This window comes from Solanum pennellii, chromosome 7, assembly GCF_001406875.1.
Source record: "Solanum pennellii chromosome 7, SPENNV200".
NCBI lineage: Eukaryota > Viridiplantae > Streptophyta > Magnoliopsida > Solanales > Solanaceae > Solanum > Solanum pennellii.
Window position 1 is genome coordinate 65,106,939 of NC_028643.1, and position 18,014 is coordinate 65,124,952.

General features: G+C 35.1%; 1 protein-coding gene across 1 annotated transcript; it reads left to right on the top strand.

Annotated features, from left to right (window-relative positions):
• The first annotated feature begins 2,274 nt into the window (after positions 1–2,274).
• LOC107024638 (serine/threonine-protein kinase RIPK-like) lies at positions 2,275–4,476 on the top strand. The gene is made up of 5 exons (XM_015225628.2): positions 2,275–2,858; positions 2,968–3,103; positions 3,387–3,523; positions 3,600–3,723; positions 3,805–4,476. Exons 1-5 carry the CDS (start codon positions 2,478–2,480, stop codon positions 4,338–4,340), a joined length of 1,314 nt encoding a protein of 437 aa, XP_015081114.1. The 5' UTR covers positions 2,275–2,477; the 3' UTR covers positions 4,341–4,476.
• The last annotated feature ends 13,538 nt before the right edge of the window (positions 4,477–18,014 follow it).

Sequence of the window (18,014 nt, forward strand, 5' to 3'; positions counted from 1 at the left end):
AAAATTAATTTTTGGGGGAGGGGGTGGGGTTGGGGGGCAAGCCGGTGGTGGGTGGGTGGGTGGGGCTGTCAGGGATCGAATGAAAAATAAAATTTTGAAATTGAAAATATTTTTTTCAAATTAATGTTTTTCCCCAAAAAAAGATAATTTGAAATTGGAGGAGAGTTTTGGAAAATGTTTTCCTTAATTTTTGAAGGGAAGTCATTTTCCTTAATTTTGAGGAAAATGAGTTGATTTGAAAAGCATTTTCCAAGATTTTGTCCCAACCAAACATGAGAAAATTGGAAAACATTTTCCAGAAAATGTTTTCCTTCGTACCAAACACACTCTATGTGCGTATTTCAAATTACATTAACCTCAGAGAGGCCGCCCTAACAAATTCTAAGAAAGTAATACACAATTAAAACATATGTAATTGTCCAAATTAGTGCTTTACTTTATAGTTTTTTGTTAAAACATATTTTTGTCCTTATTAGCTATTTTCAACAACATATATTAATTATTGGTGGCTGATTAAATCAAAGAACCCCGGCGTAGAAACGCGCTGGGAGAATGGGCCAAACTGGAATCACTCAGATTTCATGCAATTTATTTTTATTTTATTACTAGAAAAGTAAATTATACGTATATTTCCCATAAAATCTCACTACAAATAATTTGAAAAATCTCACCACAAAATTTGTCTTTTTAAAAAAAATTATAATAGTGGTGTCTCAATCATTTTATTGTTTTCTTTATCAACACGGATACAAAATAATTGAATTTGTCAATTCAAATTTAGTTTGATGAAAGAATAACTTAGGAGATGTTTTGATCAAAAGTTAGAATTACGTAAATAATAGTTATTCCATCTTCTTCCTAGCTCGCACATAAGAGAGTACATCAACTCTCTCATAATTTATACATGTATTAGTTACTGGCAGTGGCGAAAACAAAAATTTTGTTAAAGAGAATTCGAGATTTAAAATATATATATATATAGGAAAAATAATTTTTAACTTATATACTTCGTGTTACTTTTATATATATAGTATAATTTTCCGATAAAAGATATTTAATATTAGATATCCTGAGCTATATATAGCTACGCTGCGGCAGGAGGGTTTATAAATTACAAATAAAAAATAATAATAATTTTATATTAGAATAAATTTTTTCTAAGTATAGCAATCAAATGTTGGTACTTCTCCGTTCATTTTTTTTACTCGTTTGGTACGCTAAATTATATGTTTTCACTTTTAGCATAAAAGAGAAAAATATATTTTGTCATGTTTTACTGACAATAATAATTAGACATTTCTCAAAAAAAATCAGGAATTAAAAATAAATAAGCATATTAAACGTTTTCTTTAAAAACTTGCAAAATCAAAGTAGACAAATAAAAATAAATTTTAAAAAATATTACTTAAATAAATAAATTTCTTATTAGATACGAAATGACTCCTTTGAGCGTAATTTTTTCCTCAAGTTGATATTTGAATCCCGATTCCTAAGATCTATAGAATTCAAAATGAATTTTTTTTAAAAAATATTTGATGAATAAATAAAAGAATTAAAAGGAGGTCAAACAAGTCGGAATAAATTTACTTTACAGATGGAAAATGGACACAAATGTAGAAGGTCTGGAAACACATATTTCTTCCAAAGCTTCCTAAAATATCAAGTAATAATCCAATTTAAACAAAGTCAAACAATAAAGGGTGGGGGCAGCCAAGTCATTTTCCATTCCAACTAAATCTTTTTTAACTCCCTATTTTGCCCTTGTCCACTTATACATTAATATTACTCCACTCATTTATTCTTAATCATATGCTCACCGGTCCATTTAATATGCACCTTTATTTTTATTCCCTCCAAATAATGTTATTTTACAAAAATTATAAATAATTTCATCCCCCCAAAAAATCGACCCTGTAGTGCTAGCGTTTCGCGTTCTTTCTATTTCATTTCGATTATATAAATATTTAAGAATTATTTTAAACGATAACAAACAGTGCAACATAAAATAAAAATGGAGGACATATAACTTTATCTCCACTGTCCTTAATACTTTTGTAAAGAATAATATTATTATATCCATATGTTAGACCCGTCAAAAAATTAGAAAACACGTACAACGAATTAAATACTATGGGAACGCAAGAATATATCAACTACAAAATATATACACTTAAATAATCAATTTTTTTATTTTCATCGAAAAAGAAAAAATTACACAGTGCATGATATCAAAATGACATATATATAAAGGTATTCCCAAACTTTTTTCTGTGTGTCTTGTAGCAAAAGAAGTTGGATATTTTTGAATATTACAACTTTACTTTCTCCATATAAATCCTTACCCAACCATTCTTCCATTTCCATATCCAAATCCAAAAAAACTTTCATTTTTTTTCCATACCAACAACAACATAGATATCGATTATCGATCATCGATCATCGAATCAAAGTATATTTTATTTAACTTACAACGATAAATGAAGATTGGATGGGAATCACTTGTTCCTAGCTGTATTAAATCATATGAAAATTCGAAAAAAGATCCAAAAATAGTAAAAGTGTCCGTTACAAAACAAATTTCTTTTCATGGGATACCTGTATCGGATATTAGTTCATCCACTATATCCTCAGATCTTTCTATCTCCCTTGCTGGTTCAAATATTCATGCCTTTACCCAACAAGAACTTAGAGTGATCACACAAAACTTCTCCACGAGTAATTTCATCGGTGAAGGAGGGTTTGGGCCAGTTCACAAAGGATTCATTGATGATAAACTTAGACCTAATGCTATTAAAGCTCAGCCTGTTGCTGTTAAAAACCTCGATTTAGATGGTTCACAAGGTCATAGAGAATGGCTGGTACGTACCTACATACAAATAGTTATCTTTTAACTAACCTGATATATATCATATATTATTAGGTTCAATAATTAAAACGTGACGTGTTTTCTTTTTTAATTGTGAACAGACAGAAGTGATATTTCTTGGACAATTGAGGCATCCACATCTAGTGAAGTTGATTGGATATTGTTGTGAAGAAGATAATAGATTGCTAGTGTATGAATACATGCCTAGAGGAAGCTTGGAGAATCAACTTTTTAGAAGTATGTTTTTTTTTTTCATTAATTACTTTTTTGTTAAAATGTTTGTTAATATTTGATGAAGAAGGGAAGTAATTATTAAGTATTTTAATAATAGTAATATGAAGAAGTCAATTTTTGTGAAAATTGAGGGTGGTTGTTGTACCATACTTTTATTTGTTTTACCAATTCCTACCTTATGAAAAGGAGTAGGTCAACTAAAGTTTAGTTATAAAGCAACTATCGGTTTTGTACGTAGAAAGTCAAAATATATATAATACTGAATTTTTTTAAAAATAATTTGCAGGATATTCAGTATCACTTCCATGGTCAACGAGGATGAAAATAGCTATTGGTGCTGCTAAAGGTCTTGCTTTTCTCCATGAAGCTAAAAAACCTGTCATTTATCGCGATTTCAAGGCTTCAAACATTTTGTTAGACTCCGTAAGTAGTAATATCTTGTGCTATATATATTTTGAGTAAATTAAAACCCTAATATATAACTGATTTTGTTGAACAGGATTACACTGCTAAACTATCAGATTTTGGACTAGCAAAAGATGGTCCAGAAGGAGATGACACACACGTCTCAACTCGAGTCATGGGAACACATGGTTATGCTGCTCCTGAATACATCATGACCGGTAATTAATATTATATGTGACCATCTCATCTAAATGCTAGTATTACTGTGTGCTGAATATTATTCTTTTTTCTTCGTATAGGTCATTTGACTGCAGCTAGTGATGTATACAGCTTCGGAGTAGTACTATTAGAGCTTCTAACGGGTAGAAGATCTGTAGACAAAGGTCGTCCACATAGAGAACAAAACTTGGTAGATTGGGCAAGACCACAACTAAAAGATCCTCGAAAACTACGTAGAATAATGGATCCAAGGCTCGAAGGTATGTACTCAGAAGAAGGAGTTCAAAAGGCAGCATTAGTAGCTTATCAATGCCTAAGCCATAGGCCAAAAGCTAGACCAGATATGAGTAATGTGGTGACAACGTTAGAACCTTTAAAGGACTATGAAGATAACTCAATGGTAACATTTGTGTACACAGCTCCAACAGATGATAAACAAGTCAAAGAAATTACTAGTGCAAGTCCACATCATCATCACCAAAAACAACAACACCATCATCATCATAATAATAATAGAAGAAGTACTCCTTCATCGCCAACCATTCACTCTGAAACAACAATACACAAGAGATTAACTCCAAATTCACCATTGCAAAATGGTTTCAAGAGATCTTAGATTAAATAAATTATTATCAAATTGTATATGATATTTAGATAGAGAATCGTATTAATTCGTTACGCAATGTCCACATTATTTAATTTCATAGTATATACTTTAAATGTGAGCAAAAGCAAAGCTCTTTTTAATTAGATTTTTTATTTTAGTTAAAGTTGTATTTGCTTAGCTTTTTTCTATTAAGTATATAATAATGATGGTGTTCGAACCAGAATTCTCAAGTTTAAAAGTAATGTACTTACCAATGGAACAACAATTAGAAGAAAAATTAGGACTTGATATCTACAAATATCAATCAACTATCAATTATCTATGAATTAATTAAAGGAAGAAGAGAAACTCGAATTCATACATGAAAATTAATATAGTCCTAGCTAGACTATCACTGGTAGATTTTGTTCAGACTTATTGAGACTGAACAAAATTTGAGTCTTTAATTTGAGAAACATCCTTTTTTTAACATTTAACTAGTATAACATCTCAAAAGGGACATAAGTTGAAAAAAAATTCAGTATATTTTTGGAACTCCTTTTAAAAGCACTATTTTGGGTAAAAATAAAATCTGGTTGATGTTAATGTAATGGTCTTTAATTTGATGGTCAATTGTGTTTTGGACTTCTTACATTGTACGGGTGACAAAAACGGTGGCATGTACATGTATAATGTAAAATGTGGTGTATCGGTATTATATTAGTAGTGTATAACGTGTATATATAATGTATAATTATGTAATTAGACATGTGTATACATTTATGTACATTGCAACCATTTTTAAGTTTTTTTTTGAGGACCAACTCTAGTTTTCTCGAAATATTTCCAAATTGTAGATATGATCTCCTCTCAACGTTTTAAGTCTTTTAATATAAGGAAAAGGATCAAAATATTCCTCAATTTTTATTTATTAATTAACTTTATCATTACCGTTAAAATAAAGTTATTCATGTATCCACCGTCTACAAACTTAACACATATACCTCTGACTTGGACGGAATCCCCCAATTAATTTCAGTTGCCTAATTTATCCGTTTAAAATGAATTTTCTACTAACCCAACCCCCAACTCATTATATTAAAGTAAAAAATCCAAATTTTCAAATCAAAATCAAGCTTTTTATCTTTTGTTTTTTTGAAATGGTGGAATAACTAGTTATTCAAACTTCAGTTGCAATTGAAAAAGAAGAAAAGGCTTCAACTCCAATTCAATGGCTATCCATGAAACTAGTTGGAAACCGTTGCAGATCTCTTCAAAATTCAATGTCAATATTTTAACCATGTTGTTGGTCATCTTGGAGGTTTAATTTGGTATGAGTTGGAGTCCTTATTATAATAGGTGGGGTTAATTTTAAAGGAGAGACCGGACACTTGATTGAAATCAATTTTGGAGATTATGTGGGTATTTTAGAGGGATCATGCATAGGTTTAAAATGGGAATGTGTTGTTTAAAAGAATTCAGGTTACTTTTGTTTGATTTAGGAATTTCTGTCCAAGAAAGGAGTACGAATGATAAGTTTATTAATGGTAGGGGTAAGAATAACTTTATTTTAATAATAAGGGTAAAGTTGACTGATAAATAAAAGTTAACAAATTTTTGATGTTTTTCCCTTATATGTATAATTCACTTAAAACTATTCATATTTGTGATTAAGTCAAATTTTAAATTAATATCACATAAATTAAAAAGAAAAAGAATCAAATAACAGAGGAAGAGTAGAACTTTACTGGACAAAGAAGAGTGGTGCAAACACCCTTCACCTTTTGCAAAAGCAATCAACCAACCTTTGGCATGCAACATCTTCTAAAAAATGAGAAGGCTCCTTTTCAGATTGGGTGGAATTCAAAAAGAGAAACTTACATAAATGATTATAGTTTTATGGGTTATCAGATTTTTTTAGCTATAATTATCATAATTACTTTATGTATCTATAATTATTATGATAAAATCGCTATATTTCATGTATTCAAAGTGTATTTATTTTGTATACTAAAATATAATCCATAATTAGATGATATTAAAAATGATAGTTTTTTCGAAAAATATGGCAATGCCTTAAATCACACCAATTTACATTGTCATACTACCCATTATTAAAAAACCATCTATATTTAGTTGATCTCATGTTTTAAGATTATTTAATGTGTAAACACATAAAATATTTTTAGAAATATTATCAATTTTTTATTAAAAAATACAACATATTTCTGAGCATCTTTTATTGATTTGGGCCAAGATTTGTCTTCAGGCAATGGATTATATTGTTATTTATAGATTCACATATACGTAGCTTCAATTAGAAATTATTATAACACACGAAATCCATTTCACTGCATATGCATAAACAAAAATTAATAATAAAATACATAATAAACTTATAATGATAAAGTATAAATAAATACAATGAATATACATACATTGAATATAACATGTATACCAACTAAATATGCATTCATATCATATAAAATTGGATAGAATAAATATAATTCCCGATTTATTAAATAATTATACGGTGAATACACTAATACACCTACTGTTTGAATATGGAATACATATATTTGTTTGATAACTAAATGTATCCATATATAATAACATATTAAAGTATAAATTTTTTTAAAAAATACATTTTATTTATGTATACATGTATGATACTGTATACATATATCAAAATGTATACTTATATAAGGAAAAAGAAAATACTTGTATTGATAACTAGACATTTTCATGTATTAAGAAAATCAACAATGAAGTGTGCAAATATCTAACCATATTGTCCAATTTAATGTGAAGATAGCAATGATATAAACACAAAAAATTATACAAGTATTCAATTGTATGCAAAAAACATGGAAACAAGTAAATACAAACTAATTGGGGAATGATAAAATATTCTTTTGGTGGTTTTTGTGGTTCTTCGGGAACACTTATTTTTCTTTCTTTTAAACTTTTTTTTTAGTATAGATTTTGAAGTTTAAACATCATCCATTTGGATTGGTATGGGGTCATTCTGATTTTTATCAAATAATGTAATATCTCGCCGTAACTTTCTTCATAATTCTAATCTTCGCATTTTAATGGAGAGAATAAAAGGTTTAACTAAAACACTGTGAATTTAAAATTATAGACACTCTTATACAAATATTATGAAAAATTGTACAAAGAGAATAAATCGATGCTACCTGAAAAATAAGTATACCGAATTAGATGTAAAAATCGGACAAATTATCTGATCTTGAAAGATTTTGAAAAATTACATTGATTTAAGTTAATAATAGAGAAAGATCAAATCGAAAACATAAGGAGTTGTGGGCTTGTGGCCGAGAAAGACACCTAGACAAAGCATATTGGCATGCAAGTTTATCTTTGCTGATTAATAGTAAAATATATTCATATATAATAATTATTTTTAATCGTAGCTATAGACACTAAATACTTATCAATGTTAGCTATAGTTTTTCCCTGGAGAACTAAAAAATCGTTCCTAAAATCATACAAAAGGATCTTGAATTGAAAGGAATTGGGATAAAATACAAAAATTTTGTAATATAGAGAGATTAATGAAAGAGAACATATTGATGAGGACATAATTATTTGAGTGTAATAATGACTTTCCTATTTATTATTTATTTATATTAAATATAAAAAAAATTGATTATTGATAAATAATTAACTTTGCTATTTATTGTATAGTTATAGCCATATAACATAAAGAAATTAAACTATAATTATTTTATTCAAATGTGTATTGATGTTTGCCATATTCAGTAGTTTTTCCCCGGCTACCATTTTAGCCCTTTTCCATAGCAGGTCGAGTTCACCCTCATAACGAATTATGTTAACCTCCTAACAGCTCAAAAGGACTTCTGGAGGACTAAATCAAGAATTAATTAGCTATGTGTATGTGTTGGTGATGTCAATATTAACTTCTTTCATATAGCTATGGGAAAACGCGGACAAACACAATAAAATAGAAAAATAATGACACTAAGAATTTTACGTGAAAATCCTTCTAAATAAAGAGGAAAACCATGGGCCAAGAGGAGCAATTGATATCACTATAGTAAGAAATTTTGCACTGTGTAGTCACAAATACAATACGCAAAATGACTACTACACACTCAAAAGGAACAACACTCTTTTGATTTTCACCTTACTAAAATATCGCTCACACTTTATTTTTCTTCACAGACTATTTTTCTTGTATAGTTTATGGAGTACCTCACTTTGCTTTCAAAATGATTTTTCTCTCTAACTTGGTGTGATCTACAAATGAGCAAAAATGCTCTATTTATAGAGGGATAAAACAATGCCTATGTCACTAATGACATAGGTAAATATAGCAAAGTCAAAAATGGTTGCAAATCTTACCAAATTGACAACCACCAAATCTTTTATTTTCAACTCTAATTACTGTTCCTTTTTAACAATTACTTGTATCAATTGAATAGAAAAAAATGACCAAAAAAAATAGGATCGACTTAACAAATCTCCCCCTCTAGTCCCATTCACTGGAAGGAGGTATCTTCATCTTCTTTAGAGAGAGCTCATACCTACAAGTTCTTTGCATAACTCGAACTTGTCTTTCGGTATCGTCTTGGTAAGCATAGCTGCTGGATTTTCACTTGTGTGAATCTTTTTGACGTGAAATGATTCACTCTCCACTTCTTCACGAATCCAATGACATCTGACATCAATGTGTTTTGTTTTTGCATGGTACATGGAGTTCTTGCTCAAGTCTATAGCACTCTGGATGTCACAATAGACAACATACTCTATCTGATTCAAACCAATCTCTTGAAGAAATCGCTTTAGCCATATCATCTCCTTGCCGACTTCAGTAGCCGCAATATACTTAGCTTCAGTTGTAGATAGTGCAACACACTTATGCAACTTTGACTGCCATGATATAGCTCCCCCTGAAAAAGTAAACAAATATCCAGTAGTGGATTTTCTGTTATAAAGGTCACCTACCATATCAGAATCTATATAACCTTTCAAGATTGGATTTGATGCTTCAAAACACAAGCATTCATCTGAGCTTCCTTTAAGATACCTGAGTATCCACTTCACAGTTTCCCAATGATCTTTTCTCGGATTTTCGAGAAATCTGCTGACAACACCAACTGCATGAGCAATATTAGGTCTAGTGCACACCATTGCATCTATTAGACTTCCAACGACGGAGGAATATGGAACTTTGGTCATGTTCCCTTTTTCCTCCCTAACTGTAGGACACATCTTCTTGCTCAACTTTATATGACTAGCAAGAGGTGTACTAACAGTCTTAGCATTCTTCATATTGAAACGCTCCAGTATACGTTCAACATACTTCTTCTGGGATAAATAAATCTTACTTTCATCTTTGAGATGAGTAATTCTCATGCCCAAAATTTGCTTGGCATGACCCAAGTCTTTCATCGCAAAAGACTTACGCAACTCTTTCTTCAGCTTTTCAATCTTGAAAGTATTCTTGCCCACAATTAACATATCATCCACATACAGCAAGAGGATGATAAAATCATTGTCAAAATTTTTTTGTACAAATACGCAATGATCTGAAGAAGTCTTCTTATAGCCTTCCTCCCCCATAATAGATTCAAACTTCTTGTACCACTGTCTAGGAGCTTGCTTTAAGCCATATAGACTCTTTCTGAGTTTTCACACAAAAAATTTTTTATCTTCTACTTTGAAGCCCTTAGTTTGTTCCATATAAATCTCTTCTTCTAGGTCACCGTGAAGGAAAGTCGTCTTTGCATCCATCTACTCAATCTCTAAATTAAGACTAGCAGCCAAACCTAGAACTGTGCGAATCGAGGACATTTTCACAACAGGAGAAAATATTTCGTCAAAGTCAATACCCTTCCTTTGACCAAATCCCTTAACAACCAATCTAGCTTTGTACCTAGGGTTCAAGTTGTGTTCTTAACTTTAACTTTGAACACCCACTTGTTCTTCAAAGCTCTCATGCCCTTAGGCAATTTTACCAACTCATAGGTGTGGTTCTCATGCAGTGATTTCATTTCATCTTGCATGGCTTCAATCTATTGATTCTTATGCTCATCTTCCATAGCCTTCTCATAAAATTCAGGTTCTCCCTCGTCAGTGAGTAACACATACTCATCGGGTGAATAACGGGAGGAAGAAGATCGATATCGGACCTCCGAATTGGAATATTTGATTCCTCCACAATTTCATGAGCAATAGGATCATCAATAACAAGATCATTGTTATTATCAACATCAACATGTTGACTCGATACATGATTCTGGGCGTCACCATGATTATCAAGCCCAACAACATCATGCACACTTGTGTGAGGAACGTCATCATGATGAACTATACCATCAAAACGTGAAGATTCTACCTTCTCCGCTCTGTCAATATCTTCAATTGTTTGATTCTCTATGAAAATAATATCACAGCTTCTCACAAGTTTCTTTTCAATTGGATCATATCGTAACACCCCGTAGCCAAAACAGACCAAAAATTAGTTTTTCAGAAAAATCTGCAGGTGCTACCAACGGTGGCATCGATGGACCGTAGCCTGAACCACGGTCCGTCCTACACAACCGTCGATGGGATCAGAAACTCCCAAAAATTTCAGCCTAGAAAAATTGGTTAAGTATTGGACGACGGACGGACTTACGATCCGTAGGTCAAACGACAGTCCGTAGTCCGTGACCGTCGATCAAGACTCCCTTCAACCACTCTCTGACAAGAGATATGGATGACCAGCATGGTTCATAGGTGGACCTACGGTAGGTCCATAGGTCTGACCGTAGGTGGAAAATTTGCAGCCAGTAAAGGGGAAATGAAGTTGGGTCAAATTAAAATGATCATAACTCTTATCACAAAATGAATAAGGTCTCCTATGACCTACTTACACATAGATAATTGAAGTATCTTTCCATAGCCACCAACCTTGCTAAAATCAGACCTCCGAGTAAAACGTTATGCCCATTTTAGTAAAGGCTGTCGAACAGGCCCTCACGACGGACCCAAGGACGGGACATCGGGCACACGACGGACCGTCAGTCCTGGCCGTCGTGTGGACCGACAGCAACCTTCCCAGGGGTTTTTTTGACCTTTCCCAGTCCGTTTAAACCCTAAGTTACGTCGTTTTGACCCTAAATCATATTTTAGTCATTTTAAGCCTAGAAACATAATTAAAACATATCCAAGTCAAATCATTAAATCAAAACTTAGAAAATTAGAAGCAAGAGAGAAGAAAAAAAGCTCAAGAACCTTAGTTCAAGAACGCCACAAGCTCCAGCAGTTCCAACCCCAAAACTTAAGTGTTTTTCCGTGGATTTCATCACCAGGTATGTGGGATTTCACTAGTGGGTTCTTTCACCCATTGGGTCCTTAGTTTCAGTCAGTTCTTGATTCTCTTATCATGATTAAACCTAGGGTTTCTAAAACTTTGATATAACTTCATGAATTTATTAAATATATGTTTCAAATCAGATTATCATGTTATTACTCAGATTATCGCATGAATTTCAGAACCCTAGCTTTGTATTTCTTTAGTTCTTGAATTACACATGCTAGGTCATATATTTCAGACACTTCATATATACATGCCTCAGTTATAAATGCATAATTACCAGATTAATTGTTGCATTCTCAGTTTCCATGTTCAGTTTTGAGCTATCCAGTATTTATAGAAATTCAGATATAATCAGTTAATTTACAAAATTCATTGGGAGTAGCATAATACCGAGTTGGACTAGGGTTTAGCGTACCCAATAGTCCCAGAATTACTAGCCTAGTAGGTTGTAAGTCCCCTCTGTGGGAATCAGTTTAGTGATCCCGCCAGCATGCCTTTATACCTTTGGCAAGGTATATTGGGTCCTCTCGATGGGGAGTATACATCGGACTCCACATTTAGCTCATGTGATTTTATTATCGGTTAGTAGTAGCTCCCACAGTTCAGTCAGACTCTCTGCATTGACCATTTATCAGTATATTCAGTATTCAGTTTCAGCATGTTATAAATTGGTCATTGCATCCAGTTAGCTCAGAAATCAGCACATCACGTTCAGATTATTATATTTGTTTTTGTGCTTGTTCAGTTATGTTTTATTTCAGCTTTACTCTATCCTACATGCTCAGTACCTTTCAAGTACTGACGCATACGTGCGCTACATCTTCTCATGATGTAGGTTCAGGTTCTCAGCATCTAGATCACGCATAGATCGATTTCCCTATCCCCAGTTCAGCAGATTCAGTGGTGAGTCCTCATTCTCCGAGGACAACAGTCATGAGTTTCATTTCAGTCTTTAGTCATTTAGTTTCAGTTTTTGTTAGATTTAGCTGGGGCTTGTCCCAGTATTTCTAGTCTAGTTTAGAGGCTATTTTCAGACATAGTTAGATTTAGCTTAGTATTGAGTTAATATTTCTTTTGTATTAAACTCATTGTTTTCAAATATCTCAGTTATAGAATATGGGTATTGCCCATCTTTTCATTTTAAGTATGATTTAGCTTATACAACAGTTTATTATTTTAGTATGCTCATGATCATGCCAGCAGGGCTAGCTTGGGATTACTTGTGGTCCTAGTTTCCATGTCCGCGTCTCGGGGGTAGCTCGAGGCGTGAGAAAACTTGCTATCAGAGCACTAGGTTCAAGAGTCGTGAGATATCTGAAAAAGCCGCACTAAGTAGAGTCCTTTTCATGGGTGTGAAGTGCACCACACCTAATGTTAGGGAGGCTATAAAGTGTTTTAGGAAAACCATCACTTTCTTGTTACTCTTATCGTGTGTAAGGTATGATCTTATTCCATTCTAACTTAACGTTCTACGTTTCAGATCATGCCTCCTCGTAGAGCTAACGCTAGGAATGCCAATGCCAGGAATGCAAACGCAGCTCCTCCATTCCCAGATCAAGAAGTCTCCAATGATGAGTTCAGGAATGCCATACAGATGTTGGCTCAGAATATGACCCACCAGAATAATCGGGTTCAAAATCCTATGAATGAAAATAGTGGATCAGTAGCAGCAAGGGTCTGAGACTTTGTTAGGATGAATCCGCCTGAGTTCTTAGGATCGCAGAATAATGAAGATCCTCAGAATTTTTTGGACGAAATCAAGAAGATCTTTGAGGTGATGCAGGTTACTGGAAATTATCGGGTTGAGTTGGCGTCATACCAGCTGAAAGACGTGGCTCATATCTGGTACACTCAGTGGAAGGAGAATAGGGGTGCAAATGCAGCAACAATTACTTGGGAGTGCTTCAGTGAGACTTTTCTCGACAGGTTTTTCCCAATAGAGTTGAGAGAAGCAAAGGCCCAAGAATTCATGAACTTGAGGCAGGGAAACATGACAGTCCAAGAGTATGGGCTGAAGTTTAACTAACTCTCCAGGTATGCTCCTCACATGGTTGCTGACTCCAGGGCTCAGATGAATAAGTTCTTGTATGGAGTATTAGATTTGGTGAAGACAGAGTGCAGAAATGCTATGTTGCTGGGAGATATGAACATCTCTAGGCTTATGACTCATGCTCACCAGGTTGAGGGTGATAAGCTTAGGGAACAGGATAAGGAAAATAAGAAGGCTAGGACTGGGAACTATGACTATTCTCAGCAGAAATTGGGTGGTGGAAATCGCTCACAGGGTCAGCAGAAGTTTTCAGCACCAGCCCATTCATTAGCTAGTGTTCTATCCTCCAAGAATAGGTATGACCAGAAGGGCAGAGCACCAGGCTCTAAGTCTCAGGGAAGTGTTTCAGGCACCAACACTTACCCCACTTGCCCTAAGTGTGGTAAGAACCATCCGGGCGTGTGTCTTGCAGGAAAAGAAGGATGTTTTGGATGTGGTCAGTCTGGTCACAGGTTAAGGGACTGTCCTTCTAGACAGGGTCAAAGAGGTGGTAATGGTAGAGCTTAGTCTCAGCAGGGTAACTCATCTGGTACAGGTGGCGATCAGCGCCAGAACAGACTTTATGCTCTTCAGGCTCGCCAGGATCAGGAAGGTTCTCCTGATATAGTCACTGATACGTTACGAGCCTTTGACCTTGATGTTTATGCATTGTTAGATCCAGGGGCTACTTTTTCTTTTGTAACTCCTTATATAGCAGTCCCATTCAGTCTCAGTACAGAAACTCTCTCAGAACCCTTCTCAATCTCTACTCTAGTCGGTGACCCAGTTATAGCTAGACGAGTATACAGAAATTGCCTTGTCATAGTCTCTCAGAAAGTCACCTCAGCAGATCTAGTAGAGTTAGAAATGGTAGACTTCGATGTCATTCTAGGCATCGATTGGTTACACTCATGTTATGTCTCAGTCGATTGTAGAATTAGGATTGTTCGTTTTCAGTTTTCGGATGAACCAATCTTAGAATGGAAGGGTAGTAGCCTAGCGCCTATGGGTCGATTTATTTCTTACCTTAAGGCCAGAAAGATGATATCTAAGGGTTATCTCTATCATCTAGTTCGGTTTAAGGATTCTAGCCTTGAAACCCCATCTTTTGAGTCAGTTCCAGTAGTTTGTGAATTTCCTAAAGTATTTCTAAAAGATCTTCCCGAGGTTCCTCCCGAAAGGGAAATCGACTTTGGAATTGATCTCCTTCCAGATACCCAGACTATTTCTATTCCTCCTTACAGAATGGCTCCAGCAGAGCTTAAGGAATTGAAAGAGCAGTTGAAAGACCTTCTAGATAAGGGTTTCATCAGACCTAGTATTTCACCATGGGGTGCACCAGTATTGTTCGTAAAGAAGAAAGATGGTTCTCTCAGAATGTGCATTGACTATAGACAGTTGTACAAGGTCACAATCAAGAATAAGTATCCCATCCCCAGGATTGATGAATTGTTTGACCAACTTCAGGGTGCTAGTCATTTCTCAAAGATAGACCTCAGATCGGGTTATCATCAGCTCAGAGTCAGAGATAGTGACATTCTGAAAACAACCTTCAGAACTCGGTATGGTCATTATGAATTTGAATTTATGTCGTTTGGACTAACCAATGCTCCTGCAGCTTTCATGGATTTGATGAACAGAGTATTCAAACAGTACTTAGACTTGTTCGTTATCGTCTTCATTGATGATATCCTCATTTACTCTAGGAGTGAGGAAGAACATGCAAGTCATTTGAGAGTTGTTCTGCAGACTCTCAAAGATCGCCAGTTATTCGCTAAGTTTAGTAAATGTGAGTTTTGGTTGCAATCCGTTGCTTTTCTTGGTCACATTGTATCTAGCGAAGGGATCCGCGTAGATTCACAAAAAATAGAAGCAGTGAAACAATGGCCCAGACCTACCTCTGCTACAGATATCAGAAGTTTCTTAGGTCTAGCAGGTTATTACAGAAGGTTCGTGGAAGGATTTTCATCCATAGCCTCACCATTGACTAGGTTGACTCAGAAGATGGTCAAGTTCCAATGGTCAGATGATTGTGAGAAAAGCTTCGCAGAATTGAAAACTAGATTAACTAAAACTCCTGTCTTGACTCTACCAGAGGGTTTAGATGGTTATGTGATCTATTGCGATTCATCCAGAGTTGTCCTTGGTTGTGTGTTGATGCAAAGAGATAAGGTTATATCTTATGCCTCTAGAAAGCTTAAGGTGCATGAGAAGAACTATCCAACTCATGACCTCGAGCTTGCAGCAGTGGTGTTTGCACTCAAGATATGGAGACACTACTTGTATGGTGTTCATGTAGATGTGTTCACCGATCATAAGAGCCTTCAGTATGTGTTCACCCAGAAAGAGTTGAATCTTCGCCAGAGGAGATCGCTTGAATTCCTTAAGGATTATTATATGAGTGTGCATTATCATCCTGGAAAGGCGAATGTAGTGGCCTATGCTCTTAGTAGATTATCTATGGGTAGTGTAGCCCATGTTGAGGAAAAAAAGAAAGGAGCTAGTGAAGGATGTTCACAGGCTTGCTTGCTTGGAGTTCGCCTTATGAGCATATCAGACAGCGGTGTAACAGTTCAGAATGGGGCAGAATCGTCTTTGGTAGTGGAGGTTAAGGAAAAGCAAGAGAGTGATCCGATCTTGCTTGAACTAAAGGGTGCAGTCAACAATCAGAGAGTGGAGGTTTTCTCCCAAGGGGGAGATGGTGTACTTCGCTACCAAGGTAGATTGTGTGTTCCTGATGTGGGAGAGTTGAGGCAGCATATTCTTGCAGAAGCTCATAACTCCAGGTATTCTATTCATCCAGGTGCCACTAAGATGTACCGCGATCTGCGGGAAGTCTATTGGTGGAATGGCATGAAGAGGGATATAGCAGACTTTGTGAGTAAGTGCCCCAATTGCCAGCAAGTCAAGGTAGAACATCAGAAACCAGGAGGTATGACTCAAGAGATCGATATTCCTACTTGGAAGTGGGATGTGATCAATATGGATTTCATCACATGGTTACCTCGTACTCGCAGACAACATGACTCAATTTGGGTGATAGTTGATAGGATGACTAAGTCTTCTCGCTTTTTGGCGGTCAAGACCACATATTCGGCAGAGGACTATGCCAAGCTTTACCTTACTGAAATTGTGAGGTTGCATGGGGTTCCTTTGTCTATCATCTCAGATAGAGGTCCTCAGTTTACCTCTCATTTCTGGAAGTCATTTCAAAAAGGTCTTGGTACTCAAGTTAACCTTAGTACAACATTTCATCCACAGACGGATGGGCACGCAGAGCGTACCATTCAGACCTTAGAGGATATGTTGAGAGCTAGTGTGATCGATTTCAAATGTAGTTGGGATGATAACATTCCTCTTATTGAGTTTGCCTACAATAATAGCTACCATTCCAGCATTCAGATGGCCCCTTATGAGGCTTTATATGGGCGTAGATGTAGATCTCCTGTTGCTTGGTTTGAAGTAGGTGAAGCAGCTTTGATAAGGCCATATTCAGTCCTTTATGCTATGGAGAAAGTGCAACTTATTAGAGATAGACTTAAGACAGCCCAAAGTAGTCAGAAATCTTATGCAGATGTAAGGACAAGGGAACTAGAGTTCCAAGTTGATGATTCGGTTTTTCTGAAAGTCTCACCTATGAAAGGGGTGATGAGATTTGGAAAGAAAGGGAAGCTCAGTCCTAGAAATGTAGGCACTTACAAGATCTTGAAAAGGATTGGCAAGGCGGCATATGAGTTAGAGTTGCTAGCAAAATTAGCAGCAGTGCATCCGGTCTTCCACATCTCACTCTTGAAGAAGTGCGTGGGTGACCCAGCCTCTATACTGCCATTAGAGAGTGTGGCGGTGAAAGATAGTCTTTCTTATGAGGATGTACCAGTTGAGATTCTTGACCGTCAGGTTAGAAGGTTGAGAAACAAAGAAGTCGTTTCAGTCAAGGTTTTGTGGAGGAGTCAGTCCGTAGAGGGAGCTACTTGGGAAGCAGAAGCAGCCATGAAAGCCAAGTATCCTTACCTTTTTCCTTCCGATTCCACTCCAGCTTGAGGTAATAGTTCCTCTTCAGTTTTACAGTCATTCATGCGTAAATTCAGTCTTAGAATCATGTTCCCTCAGTTTGTACTTTCATTTTTAGCATAATTGCATGTACTCAGAACTCAATTCAGTCAGAACTCAGTTCTCAATGTTTAGTAGTGGGGTTTGCATCTCTCTCCCTCTATTTCAGCTAGTTTAGTCTTCATTCGAGGATGAATGTTCCAAAAGGGGAGATAATGTAACACCCCGTAGCCAAACAGACCAAAAATTAGTTTTTCAAAAAAATCTGCAGGTG